We start from the raw sequence: 15,290 nt of genomic DNA, 5'->3' as shown, positions 1-15,290 counted from the left end.
TTAATTGCTGTATCTAGGGTTTCACCAAGCTCCAGCCATCAAAAGGAGCTTGTATGAGGTAACTTCTAAAAATAATATCTGCCTCCCACAACTGAAGCCAAATATACCTCCTATTCTTGTTGGAGCAGAATAAGCTTGTGACAGCAAATGCAGCAACCTACAGAAAGCCCATAGAAAGATTTTAAAATTGCATTTGATGTTTTGCTATTGTTGGCTCAAGATGCATATTAACGCCTTTACCCAGGATAGAAAGGCTCTTACAGTACCAACATAGGTCAGGCGGAATGTGCAGCAGAAGTGACATGATCCTTTTATTGTAATCATCCAATTTTCTATCTATTGGATTATTTAACAGCAATAGCTTCTATTCAGATTGGTGTTAAGAGGGAAGAGAGAGCACAATCTACTAAGGAAGAGAGGGAGAAAGGAGAACAAGGATTCCCAGCCAATGGCCAAACCTCAGAAATCTGCCTAAGGAGCTGCTTCCATCAGTTCTGTGTAGGGCAAAAGGCTGTGTGTGCGCGGTGTTTTACACTACATGTGGAGCATTAGTAGTCACTATTAAATAGCCCATGGGTGTGACTGCTTAATAGAGCCTTCACGCCAGAGCAATGTATTACTTTTTATGCACAGCTGTTATACGTAAGGTAACGGGAGCTCTCCTGATATATTTTGTCCATTATGGAGTGCTCAGCAATGCCTCTTGCAATAGAAACAGATCAGAAACAAATATAAATGACTTAATTAAAATCTTGTCAATGGACAGGATAAGTCTCAAAACACATGCATCAAGAGAAAACACAATGACTGAATTATTGTTGCTTGGAAAAGGCTACAGCGATGGCAACTGTGGATTAAACTGATCCCACTCACTTAGTGAAGCAGACAAGTCATTCACCAGTCCAGGTGAGAGGATGATTTGTTATTTTTGCCCAGTAAGCACAATCTGTAATGGATCTTGGTTGGGAAAAAACCTTGTAATTTTTATCACTCCGCCAGGGTGTTCTGCTCCCCCAGAGCATGGCTCTGTGTGTACTTGATGTATCGTCAGCATAGCTAAGAAGGTGAGTACCTCCACCTGAGTGGGTAAGACAAATAAGAATTCATCACCTAAAACACACTTTCCAAAATATGTTTGTATTTCATGAGTGTACCACTGACCTTAAGAAGATCCTGCCCCTTTAACTCCCACTGTCTTGCCCCTTAGATTTTTTGTCAGTAAACCAGCAACCATATAATGGTTCCAGTAAAAGCAAGCTGCCTTCTAATCAGAAGAGACAAAAAATTAGAATGACTGGAACAGAGAACTGGTCTGCCTATTATTTTTACTACTTTATTATAAATTAAGCTAAATCCTACATAGGTCACTTGGACTTTTCCTACTGTTTCTCTCTCTCCCTGGTGCAGACAAATTTTACTGTACTGATTTAGTACCTTGATTGCCACATCATTTTTCTGTTTTCTTTCTCCCATGAAAATGAGGAGAAAATAAGAAGATATAATTATAACATTTCTTCTTTGTTACTCATCAGATTTTTATATGCCAGCAATTAAAACCACATCTTTTATAAATATACAATATCCATCATTTAAATTAGGCCAAAGTTTTAAAAATGCCCTGTAAGATTTTTTTCCATGTCAGAATAATTCAATCTCTATTGTGTTTCCTTGATGCAACTATTTTGGGACTTAGCTTGTTCCTTGATAGGATTTTAATTAAGTCATTTACATTTAATTTCCAGATATGTAGCTGTTACAGAAGGCAGTAAGGAAATGAAAAGGCAAAAAGAAACCTGAAGACAGCCAACCTTTAACAAAAATATTTCTGATATAAAAATGAATCCGAGGAATACATATTCAGTGATAAGTATTCTAGTCCATGTCTGGTAAACTCTCAGATAATGGCAGCATGGTAGGGTCACTGGGGTTCTATTAGCTCAATTAATGAGGAGTAAGATAAGGCTAACACCTAGCTCTTCAGACGGCTAAAAAATAGAGCTGATAGTAATGGAGTTATTAACCTTCGCCAGCCATTGAATTTTGCTGCTGATTCAAACTCCATTTCCTAGTTCAGGCCTCCATTAACAGGCTGTTTATTGTCCCTAATCCACATTGGGATCAGCTGCAGAAATATGAAAGCCCCATGTAAAGACCAAATAGTTAAAAAAAAATAAAAAAAAAAAAGTCTTTTTTTTCCCATTCTGATTTTTCCCTTTTCAACATATTCACAGATTCTACCGTAGAAATTAGGAACTTCATTATCCTAAACTGTTTGAATACAGGTTCTCAGCAGTGTGATGAAAAAGAAGCTTTAAATCTATCATGTAAAAAGATGACATAATCAGGGATACAGCCACATCATCTTGAAGACCAAGTAAAACACTGCTGGAAAACTTGCACTGGAGAAGCTTGTGCTGTTTATTTTCTTTACTGGGAAAGAAAAAACTTTAATATTGGAAAAATTGATATTTGAAACATAATATTTATGTATTATTAGGTCAATCCTTGAGTTCATCCCTCCTCTGCCCAGCTTTGTCTGTCCACTTGTATCATTTATACATACTACTGTAATATAATTAATCAATACTGAAATGCATAACGACTGACCCTGGATTCACATCAGATGGAACAAAACCAAAGGAAACGATGGAACAGAGGAACTGGGAAACACAGGATGCACTTAGCAGCAGAGCCCATTGGCACAGATGGAAGGGCTTGCTTTATTGGCTTGAGGAGAACTCTAACACAAACCTGGCTGCAATTTTAACCACGAGATCTTGAGTTAAAGGGTCTTTTGGCTGCTTGCTGTGTTTGTACACACTCAATTGAAGTTTGAGACACTTTGTGATTTTTCAGTATATTTTTAATGAAAGAGTTACTGTATAGTTACCATAGTCTACATACACAAGACATCCTTCCAAAATCTATCCCAATAACATCTAATAGAGTATTGGCAATGGAGGAAAGATCAAAACAAAAAAATGATTATGGCAATATATATACATCCAATACACAGTGCAAAGCTCAGAAAGAAAGAGTAACTAGAGAAGGTAATGAACAGGGAGACAGGATGATCAGAAGAGTGAAAGGACTTCTAGGAAAGGAAAGGATAAACAGACCAAGGTTCTCTGCCTGGGAAAGAGATGGCTGAACAGTCATATGCAAGAGCCTTATAAAATCAGGAGTGTTAGGAGACGTGAACAGGGAACACTTATAACTGTTTCTCAACAGAAGAAAGGAACATGGAAAAAACACTGTGAAATATTTTCATATGACACCCAGTGAAAAAGTGAAACTCCGTTCCATATGACTTGGTGGAGTTGAAAAGTACAGTGTTGAAAAAGAGACTATAAAGTCAAGGAAAATGGGATATTAGACAGTTGTCCAGATGACCCTCTGGCTCAGGGAATCCTTAAACTGCTGATTGCCGTAAGCTGGCCTGGAACCAGCAGACAGCTGGTCATGAACCAGCTGAAGTTAATGACAAGAGATATGTAACAGATGACACTGGTGCTGCTGGATTTTATTTTAACTGTAGGTTTGAATTAGGGCAGAAGAGGCTAAGAAATATTTTGGTAGATATTAGAGTTTTCGGTGTATTAGAGCCATCCATGGCTTTACTATGTATTTCTTATTGTTGCTCAAGCATTAACAATCAAAAAAAGCTAAAATACCTATTTACACTCATTTGGATGAGGAACTGAATTCAGTCCTTTGCATTAGTAGTTCTGAGTTTCAGATGCCAACCTGTAATTGTATTTGGATTCCCACTTACCGTAGGCACTAAGTGGTTAATGGTGTTCTTTTACTAGATAGCTGAGAGACCACTAATAGATTCAGCTTCTTATTTGCCCTAAAGGCTGCCACAGTTCAATACGATTAGGATCCTGTCCACTTAAGCAGCAACTGCTTCATAGGCAGGAACACAGAAAGCAATACATGTCTTCTCTGAGTACAGAAAGAGCAGTTCTTTGGTAGACAGGTCTTGTCTGATACAGGCAGGTTTCTCTGTACCGGTCTGTAAGCAAGCCTTCGCTCTACTGCGAATTCTAATTTTAAGAAAACCCTGCACTTTACTTTTTCGGTGGAAAATGAATGATTTTCTTTTTTTGTTCTAGGGCAGTTCTTTGGATGCAGTGGCTGATGCTGTAGGAGTTTTTTTATTATTACATTTTAACAAACTTTATAGCCCATTTTGTTTGTTTTCAAATAACTTTATTTTCCTTCTTTTCTACCATCAATTACTAGGTTTGTTTTTCTTTCCATAAGATGGAGGAGTCAGGAGACTGATCCTGCTCAATGCTGTATAATTTAGTATTATGTGTACTAGCTTTATGAGGTGGGAGTCAGATAAAACATAGTATTTGAACACTAACCATTTATTAGCTCTAAGGAATAGATTTGTGACTTGACAAGCAGACAATAACTCTGTGTTCTGATCAGCCAAAGAGGTCTACTTTGAGTTCAAAACACAGAGTAACATACTCCTTTGCAAATAATTTTGTTTACTGATGTGACTAGATTTTAATAATAAACTTGATATATATGTAAATTTATTTTAATCTAATTTCATCAACAGAGCCCTCCTAAAAATGAGACTTTGCAGATTGTTCTGTGTCTGATTTATAGATTTCTGCATCCTATTCCCAGATTGATTTCAAGGCTATAATTCTATCAGGTTTTTCTCCTGATGTCAGAAACACCACCTCTGCAGATAGTGTTTTATAACTAGCATCACAACTGAAACTGAATTACTGCCCTGCTATCCTATGCTGCAATATGTCCTGTTGTTTATAATCACCCTCTCTCCCTTATATACCTACTACTTCAGTTTCATGGAAAATATCAGCTCCAAAATCAATCAGGTAACATGTCTATTTTTGTCCCTTACTTCAACCCCTGTATAAAACAGTAGGGGCCAAATTCTTAACTCAGATATGAACGTGCAGAGGTCTTCAAAGAAAATGGAAGCTGAGCAAGCGGATCAGCACTAAATTTCCACACATACAATTTTAGAATGAGTTGTTCTTTCTCATTTGATGAGGTCTCAATCCTGTAAAGGAGCATATGGCACACACTTGAGCATTCACACTGATCTCAGGTACTCAGGTACGTGTTTAGGGACTCGGGACCTACCTTCTAAATGTACATGAAGAACGATCCATGGGGAATGTTACTTAGCTGAGTCTAGCATAAGTTTCAAGATTTTTTTCTCCCTTTTTTCATTAATTGGATTCCTGTTTAGGATGTATTTTGGCTTACTATTAATAAAGCTACTGCTATTTTCACATACTTCCATTTTTAAACCTTGATGGCATGACTGCTAGCTCCCTCCCTTTTCACTCTCCTCTTTTTTCCCCTCCTTCTTAATCTTACCCCTTTACATCTTTCCACTACTCTCTGTATGGGGAGCATGGGTGGGATTGAGGGCAGCCACACAAAAGACACAGGAAGAGTAACTTAGCCAACTTAAAACACTTATGTGGGTAATGTATCTTTCCAACTACTAGTTTTTAGATAAGTTTCTGGGAAGCATAAAGACTACAAATTTCCAACATATGCCTTTTGGAACAGCTGCGGTGTCAGCCAGTGGTATGGACTGGCCCAGGAATCCCTAGAGGGGAATGGAGAAGCTTCTCAGCTTTGATGATTACATCAGCATTTCAAATCCTTACCACCTTTGGACCAGCTGTAAAGAGTAACTCCATTTTATTTGCCTGGTAGTCATAACAGTTCACTTTTGATGCTCATTTCTTATATTACATTTCTGAACACTTCATTATAGCTCAAATAAAATATAATTCTCATGTTGTTTTTAATTATTTCACAAAACCCGAAAGTCTTATAATGAGCTCCTTGCAATACTAATATCTTTCCATGATATTATGCCAATGCTAAAGAAAGAAGATGTAGATCCCCCCTCCTGCTGCAAATAAAATACACCTTCTGATATAATCCAAACTTTAATCCATTTCTTATGGTTTGCCTTTAGAGGCAACTCAAACAAATAATCAGAAGAACAAACCTGTTCTCTCTCCCACAGTTTGGCCATCTGGAGGATTTGTAAGGCCAATGCTCTATTTCCTACTCTCCAGGAGAAAGACCCCTTTTCTAGCTAAGGAAAGAATAAATAAATAAGATGCAATAGCCTATATAATGTCAGTAAAGACCTGCATCTTTCCACAAACAATACATGTAATGTTGTGATTGCTAAATTTGTATCCTACCTGTTTGGAATAATATGTGATTTTTGCAGCTCTTCTCCTTGCTCTATGTCTCTTGGGAAGCCACAAAGCACCCAACCACTGGTCATGCAGTCTAGTGCGTTTAGGCGTGATGTCAGGATCTTCATAACAAGGCTGTCTGGGACTGCAAAAGATTAAAAAGATGACATTTATTTTGTATGCTGAGTCTGCAATTAAGGAGAATACCCACTACGTTTTCTGGTTTGACTGCTACATGAACTAAAACACAGTTATTCCCATTTATGATTGATAGATTTTGGAGAGAGGAGTTATTGTTGACTTTTGCATATTTACTGCGCTATCATGGCACCCCCAAACTCATAAGGAACTGCAGAACTAAAGCAAAGTATTTGTTAAAAATGGATACCTACCTAATTTTGCAGTGTACTTTTTCTCTCAGCCATACTGGGCTGATGTCACAATGAAGTGTGTGACACAATCTTATCAAAATGCAAAAATAATGACCCGAGTTGTGTAAAAGAAATCCTAAAACAGGAAAGACATTTCTTTAGTACTCTGTATTTAACTTAGCAGATGATAATGGTTCTGCCACAGCAGGCTAGATGCAGTATTTCTCCAATTTGCCGAAAGGCTTGAAGCTTTTATAACTGAAAATAAATTTGCAAAATGTATTTCAACTACTGTAATTACTGCATTGATGACTCCCTAATTTTAGAGATAAAAGTTCTCTTTCCTCTATTATTATTTTTCTTTAGGACAAGAGAAAACATCAGCAAGATGCTGACTGTGACTACAATTACTATGCAGCTTTTAAAATTCTATTTAATGGGACACAGTGGTGAGGAGGTATCCTGCATATTTTCACTATAGCCTTCATCAAGTAAAATATTTCAGTTAAGATACTTAAACACGTATCTTGCAATTTCTACATTTTTTTTTTTTACAGAAGAATTAAATGATTAGGTTCAACAAGAGTGACTATAAATTTGCCAAGGACTCTTGCAATGTGTTGGGCTTAGTGTCAAATAACCACAAAAAAAAGGTCATCAAAATCACCTCAAGCTACTTCCCAAAGAAGCAGCCAAAACAATTTTCAAAAAGCAATGAGAGTCCCTTCTCTTTATTTGTACAGTATATCTAATACACTGTTGCCTCTACTGGAAACAAGTGATAAAAAATGCTACATAAATCCACATCATGGAATGTTGATGTTTTGATACTCACCCTGCCATCACATCTGCATACAAAAATACAACAACAAGTGCTTGTAGGAGAGCGTAGCATCAGATTTTTAACAATGCAATTTGCTTTAGGACTAGCTGACAGGAATGCACCTGTATTTTAGAACCGTATGTTATTAGCAGTGCACGTTTATACCCTGGGTACAAGCAAGTTTTAAACCACAGTAATAGAATCCATTTGCTTCCTGAAATTTAACATTTCCTAAAGACTTACACCTCTATCGTGAAATGCATTGCTTTTCCTTTAAATAATCAAATTACTGAGTTTATAGAATTGTAGTCAGGATTCAATACCAGCAAAAAGGGAGGAAAACCGCAGGGAATTAATTAGAAAACAGATTACTGTATTAATTGAGGATACCCACTTTACATTATTACCCTCCTTAACTTGTTTTTTTTTTTTTTTTTTTATATTCTCCATCTGCTAAAAGAAAAAAGGAATTGAATAAAACCAGACACTTGACAGAGAGCAAGATGACAAAGCAAAACTAGGCATCCGGTTAAAAATGGGACTCATAAAATTAACTATATAATAATGCAGCAGCAGGCAGTAATGTTATTAGACACGATACTTATGTAAGACCTGAGCTGCAGGCAGGCATAGAGGGGATAACAGGAGAATTTCAGTGCTCTTTGCAGGGCAGTTCTCCCTACCCTCCAGGTTACAAGAACTAATACAAAACCAAGACATCCTGGTAGGAAGAAAGAAAGAAACACATTCCACCTTCCCTTTCCCCAAAACATATTCCATACAAACACCAGTGGAATTTTCCTGGTAGTCTTGAATTTCAGGCTGCAGCACTAAACTTTCTGTCTTGATGCATGTTATTTTATCACGATACCTACTGGAATCATTAACATGGATTTATAAAGATGACAAATTACATGAGTTTTCTGAAACATTTTCAAAATGCTTAAGATAGTTTTTCAAGGGATTTGAATGAAACCTACAAACCCAAGAGTAAGACTGCACCAAGGTAAGATTCTGCTGGAGCTGACACCCTTGTAACTTGAACAGGGAATCAGGGCAGAGGCCGAAAGCCCCAGGAATGGCACAGAGAAATAAGAGGTTATGCTATGCTGTTGAGCTTCCAGCAGATTATAGAACATTCTCCAGTTCCAGGGGCCGAATTTCTGCCATCTTGCATATGGGAAGGAGAAACACTACAGCCTACAAGAAAATTAAAAAGCAGCTGTGATGGGAACCAAGCAGCATCTCCTCTATCTGATCACTTTCTATAGCCCTTCTGTGAATCCTGATGATCGACACCCTCCACACTGAACAAAACTGAAGCAATCACAAGAGGAGAAAAAATGAAGAGGCAGTGACAATTAATTTATCTAATGGCATGCCAGGTTTGGGGTATTTTGAGTAATATTGAGGATATGTGGTAATCCTGACAGCTTCCTAATTTCAGTAATGACTGACTAGAAGGTATCAGCAATGCACTTTAGACTGTTTGTACACTCATGTACATATATACATCACTGAATAATATAGATGCTTACATATTTTCTGTGCCTCCCTCTAAAGCTTGATGGTGAGAAATAAAACATAAACAAGTCAGACAGCAAGCTCTGCTCTCCTCTTGATTAGCAAACATACCTATCACTTCAACACAATAGGGGAACATAGCTTGTTGGCTGTTCAATGGCATTACAAAGTACATCAGCTGCCCTTGAACAGGAACAGTCACACTTAAAACAGCTGCATTAAAACTGTAAAACATCTTCCACAGACCAGAGGGGGAAAAAAAAAAAAGAAGTGACAAAAAAGGAATAAAGAAATCAGTATTATTCTTATTTTGCTGTGGTACAGACAGAGTAGGTAATGAAGAACTCGGCAGTATGGTATTCCTTTTCACTCATGTGGAACTGTCTCTTGAATGTAAGGCAAATTAATAACCTGTAATTAGAGGGGCACACAGTCTGTAAGTAGCCAGCCAGAGGTCTCCTGGCCTTAAGCACATGACCCAACGGGCTATATAGCAAAGTAGAATTTAGAGCTTTTCTGATGAGACAGTCAATCTACATGTTTTAAGTAGATTATGAAGCACAAGAGCTTTGAATAATCAATTCCTTTTCAACATAAGCTTGTGTGAGTTTCCAACTCTGAAAGTTGGGGGAATGAGACTCTAGAGAGATTTTACTTTATCATTAGAGAAGTCCAAAGATAAGTTTCTTGTAAAAATTACAATGTGCTACAAAGAGATATCCAGATTAGGTAATGTGGAAGCACATCTCTATTTAGGTGAGAAATCAAGGTACAGGAGTAAAATTCACCTCTCAGAAGTAATGCTGCAGAGCCGCTGAGCTACAGTGATACCCTGTGCTGAGAGCACCGCACACAGCTGTGGACCGAGGTCGCAGGGAACCTCAGAAAGAAATGGTGTGCATGTCAGGATGAGGCCACAAGCTCCACACAGAAATTGAATTCATTCATGCATACATTCTTGCCTAACATCAGTACTACACACCATATACTTCTTTATCTCTCAGCCTGTCTCGATCACATTAATGGTCTAGGCTACACAGCTGAATTAGCAGCTGTGGACCTAAGAAGTGATCTAATCAATTCAAGGGTATGATCAGGCAGGGTACAGGGAACAGAGGCTTAAAGTGCTGCTGTTCATGCTGGAACTGCTGCATGGACACCCAGAGATTTTCTATGACCAGGGCTGTCAATCAGCACCTTCCAGCAGACCATTTAAAAAATAAATTTACTTCCCAGAGCTTCAAAGGTTTTCACAAGTATAAGGTACTTCTCATGAAAAGTACTTTCTCATGAAACTCATAGGAATGTGGCCTATTAGCTCTTAGCCAGCCCACAGATCTACAGGACTAATAGAAAACTGTATCAGGCAATCAGTTGACAAAATCATATAGTCTGCTCAAGACAAAAGTAACAGAACATTAAAGGCACAGCCAGAAATGCAAAAACACCACTTGAGAGATTACAGGGCACTATTCTCCAGTAGCTTCAATGCTGTCAGTGCTCCAAGCTATACAATTATCATATTTAAATTGATTCCTCCTCCATATATTTCCCTTTAAAACACACTTTTGAAGGGTATTGACTCACTTCCCCAAACCTATAAAACCTCGATTCTAAGTACGGCATAGGCACATTTGCAGATACAAATTCTGCCAGTTTTGTACTGTAAAAAGTTTAAGGTCTTTTTGACATTATTGTCCATTTAACCTTTATACTTCTCTTGGAGGTATTTTTTTTAGTTTGGTCTAAAGACTTTCACAGTTAATTCAGATGCCAGAGGCTTGATCCCAGTACCTGACAGTTAACTTCTTGCCCTGAGTATAAACTACTGCCAAAGGCTACTTTCCTGGATTGTCCTGTAAATCCTAAATTTAGCAAAGGATGAGATTTGCTTATTTTATTGCTCTATAAACTCTGGATTATTCACAATGGGTCATTTTACTTGGGTCTTTCAGAGAAGTATTCTATTTCCTTGCCCACATTAAGGTCTTCGGAGACCGTATCAATTTGTTTTTAATGTGTTTGAGAATGACTGAACAGTGATTTACCATCATGTAGATTGACCGGTATTTTAATTCAGCCAACACACCAGATTTACGCAAACGGGCTCTTTGTCCATCTCCTAGCACGCGGCCGATTTTGCTCACTGTAAATAATAACAGACAATCCAAGCGCGCCTCCGGTGCAACGGAGGGGTGAGAAGGGGCGGGAGGAAAAGGCCCGTTTTCACTCCGACGCCGCAAGGCGAGGGGGAGCGTTTCCTCCTGGCCGCGGGCTCTGGGGAGGCTGGGGGCCCTCAGCCCGGCGGGGAACCGCCCGGGGCCCGACCCCCGCCGCCTCCAAGCCCGAGGAATCTCCCGGTGCCCGGGCCCCGCCGCCTTCCTCGCCCGGAGAACAATCTCCCGGTGCGCGGCCTGGCCCGGCCCGCGCCGCCTCCCCGCCCGGGGCCCGACCCCGCCGCCGCCGCCGCCGCCGTTGGTTGTTCTTTAGCGCCACCTGGCGGGCGCGGCGTGGGGCGGGCCGGGCCACGGCGCCGCCGCCATCTCGGTGATTCACGGACCCGGAGCGCGGGTCCGCGCCCCACGCAGGCCCGTCACGGGGAGCGTGGAAGCGGCTGCGAGGTGCTGGCCTGGTGAAGCCGGCAAATAAAGAGGCAACGGAACAAGTAACGACGGTGAGGTGGCGTTTGCAAAGTGCCGTAACGCTTCGTTAGTAATTTAATCAAATGGAAAATTTACCCAGGAATAGTCTCCACTCGCTCATTTTATGTACACAGCCCTGCTGAGAATGGCGTCCTGTAAGAACGGGAATAATTATTTTAACGCAGTAAAATAAAATATTTACACAAATATTTTTGTTTCTTCGAATATATTGAATATATTAGAACTGCCTTTTTTTTTTTTTTTGAAGTCTTTAGTAACATAAAATAGGAATTTGCTGTATTCAAGAGGAAGTTACAACATTTTAAAAGCAGGTACGATTCCAAGTTACTGATCAGATGATACCTGATAAATTAAGACTTTCAGAAATGCACGTTAAAGGGCAGCATCATGCTTTCTCGCAATTACCAAGCCAGAGATTCAGGAATCTACATCTGATCACATTTAGTGACTAGGTAAGATTCCAGCCCTTACGCTGCTTTACCTGTTAGTGGCATCTTCAGATTTAGCAATGGAAATTCAACCCAAATTGAGTATCCAGCATACAAACACAAGCAGCTTTTTTCCTCTAAAAATAACGTCTGCGATGCTGTCAGTGTCTGGGTGTTTTTGCCTAACGGCGCAGGCTATCACTGACTCACAGGATGATCTAGTGGGCTGACAGCAAGGTCAAGATCCACGCACCTGGGTTCCCACCCACGCTCGTTCACTGATTGCAGAATTGAATTAGGTTTTCTGCCTCAGTTTACCCACCTGCAAGACAAAAGATACTCTGAATTCCCTCTCAGGGATGTTTCTAACCTGAAAGTTCCTAAAACTAGTAAATTTGCACTACTTTTCACTCCTTCAGCTCCTGCAGAGAATACAGCTAGACACAAGACAGCAACCGCAGTTCTAACCCATCTTATGCATCGTTTCCATTATCAACCAAGTTCCCTATTTCTTCCTTATTTCTAAACTGTTCAGCTCTACTGAAGAATACAGGGCTTGTGGGAGGACAGAATTTGGCCTACAAAACCCTTTTTGACAGTGATAATAGTAAATTTAGTCTGATAACCTTGGTGAAAAACATCTTGGCTTTCTATACCAAATACTGCTCCACCCTGTGATGAGGAGAGAGGATGTTAAGGGGTTTGTTGTCCCTCACCAGTGATTCCTGGTGCCAGCACACACTCCAGATCCCCCGACAGTGGGATTAGCTGCCCAGGCAGGTGTCTCCTTTGCCGCTTCTCCTGACACCTACCAGCCACATTAAAGGGACATTCAAAAATGTAAAGCAATACACAAGAGCTATTAAAGGTTTTGCTTGTCATTAAAAAACCCTGTTTCACGCAGGAGCCTGATTCTGTATGTATGACACCCAGTGAAATAGAGCCAAAAGCATAATTTCACATTAAACTCCGACGACCATAAAAGGGGACACTGCCAATATGCAACATGCTTTTCCTTCCAGTTTTCTTTTAAAAATTCTCCATCCCAAACTCCAAACAGAAAAACAAACAGAATTTAAGTCAGCAGCCCTTTGCAGAGGAGCTACTACTGCAAGAAGAGTAGCAGGAAAGGAAACACCACTCTTCTAAATTTTTAAGAATGACTGTCAGCAGTAAGTATCAAAATTTAAAAGAATAATGCTTAACATTTATATTGTGCTTTGCTGTTTAAAAGCCCCTGACAGCCGTGAGGCCCTGTATGGCCAAGGACCACAACTTTACTCAAAACCATGAGGGTTTGTGGTACTTTGGTGGTGCACACTGATGCCTGCGGACCAAAAATGGGAACTGTGGGCATCTGCTACGTTAACTTACAACCTGTTTTACCCTGCTCCCTCATGCAAACCCACACACTCCAGCAGCACTATCCCTGTGAGCTATGATGTCTAATATTGGACTATTGATACTCCAGTAACTATAATAATGGTCAATACTGCTGCAAAACCAGGTGACTCGTAAAATTTATATAGGTGGAACCATATCCACTGACTGACTGATTATCACAATTGCTCCAGAAAACAACTAGACTCTTAGTCACATTTATTTTGTCTGGTCTCGCTTCCAGGGTTGGCTTTTGTTGTGGGGTTATTTGTTTTGTTTTTACTCTTAAATGAGGTGGCCTTTAAAAATGTCTGTGGACTTAGTCTCCAAGGTGTTAGCCCTGAATATCTGCTAGCCAGATAAGCCAATTTTGATTGTTGCATGTTGTTTAGAATAAAGAAAAATATATTCTAGATTTTCAATTAAAGGAAAAGGGGACCCTGATTTATCATATTGTAGTGATTCAACACATTAAAAAAGTAAAATTCAGGAAAGAAGATGACAACTTACTGCCTATATCCCTTCACATAAAACTTTCTATTCTATAACCTTGCATCTTTTATTAAGATATGGACACCTAAAGCAGAAAAAAAATATTAAATTTTATTTTGTTCTCTTGACCACCAATTTTCTCCTAGTAGGAAAAAAGACTGCTACCTATTTTCCATAAAAAAACCTTTGTAGCAGTCCCAGAGGAAAAGTCAAAAGTTTGACTTGAAAAACGGAGCTACTTCAAAAGCATTGTCAAACAGAGGTGAAGGTTTCTTAAAAATGCATAAATTAAAGTATGGTGTATTCATAAATATCTCCATAACTTTACACAGTATATTTGTGATTGAGGTGCACATATAGGTGAACATATAGCATCGTTATAAATCTAACTTAAATAAAATAGAAAATCAATTTGTTTATTAGCTACTGTTTGGGCTCTGTATGTATGTGTGTGCATGTGTGTGTGCATGTGTGTGAAAAATGAAAGAAAAATGGAGAGTTTTTTTCAATAATAAAAAGGGAGTTGCACTGCAGGGCCCCTAAAGCTTGTGAAAAATTAAACTCGACGGATTCAAACTGTCCTATTTCCACTTCAAAAGAGAAGAGGCACTGAGCTCTTCCCAACTTATCTTCAAACGCCCAGCACCCTAGAAAGTTTCTTTAAAAAAAAATAAAGTCTCTAGTTCCCCCAAGCACTGTACCCGTTACTGTAGCTGCTGTCTCTCCCTCTTCTAATTATACCCATGTGAGTCTATTAATCAACTTGTAAATTATTTAGAGAGCCATGCGCTGTCTTCAGCTAGTACAAACACACTGCATGCAAAGACTTGCTGAAAACCAATGGAGCTCCCAAAGGGTCTCTCTCCAATGTTCAGACAGCTTGCAGCTCGCCAGTACAGCGCTGTTAAAAACAAGAAATAACACTAAGCTTACCTCCTCAGATATAAAGATTTACTCAGCCTTTCAACTCTGAAACTCTTTGCAAGTTTTTAACAAAGAGGAAGCTGCTCTATTGTCAAATCTGTACTTCACACTTAGTGATGAGAATATTAATTTGATGTCAAAAAAAAACCCCAAGTGCCTTCAGTGAGACTGTGATCACAATCACCAGGGGACCCCAACTTTCAGAGGCTATACCAAAAAGCACCCCTTTAAAACCATTCCAATTTAAAATAAGGGGAAAAAAAAATCTACATTTGTACAGTAATAGTTTTTATTAGAAAATAGGAGAAATTAGGGAATTCCAGATTTTACCCCCCACATGCAGACTGCCATTGGGGACAGCTTCAGATATTACTACTTAAAAAATAGAAAAGGGAAGGGGAAAAAACAACACAGATTGTGTGTGTTCAACTCTAACAGGCTGCAAACAGTGCAATGTTATC

General features: G+C 39.2%; 1 protein-coding gene across 6 annotated transcripts in view; it reads right to left on the bottom strand.

Annotated features, from left to right (window-relative positions):
• The window catches only part of AK8 (adenylate kinase 8), a 71,344-nt gene that overhangs the window by 21,591 nt on the left and 34,463 nt on the right, over window positions 1-15,290 (bottom strand). For all 6 annotated transcript variants that reach the window (XM_042787013.1, XM_042787017.1, XM_042787015.1 and 3 more), the window contains one exon: window positions 6,228-6,369. In XM_042787013.1, coding sequence (XP_042642947.1) covers window positions 6,228-6,369 — 142 coding nt within the window. The remainder of the gene's footprint in view (window positions 1-6,227; window positions 6,370-15,290) is intronic.

The sequence above is a fragment of the Tyto alba genome, unplaced genomic scaffold (assembly GCF_018691265.1).
Source record: "Tyto alba isolate M040663 unplaced genomic scaffold, T.alba_DEE_v4.0 Super-Scaffold_11, whole genome shotgun sequence".
NCBI lineage: Eukaryota > Metazoa > Chordata > Aves > Strigiformes > Tytonidae > Tyto > Tyto alba.
This window is presented reverse-complemented; position numbering and strand designations above follow the sequence as displayed.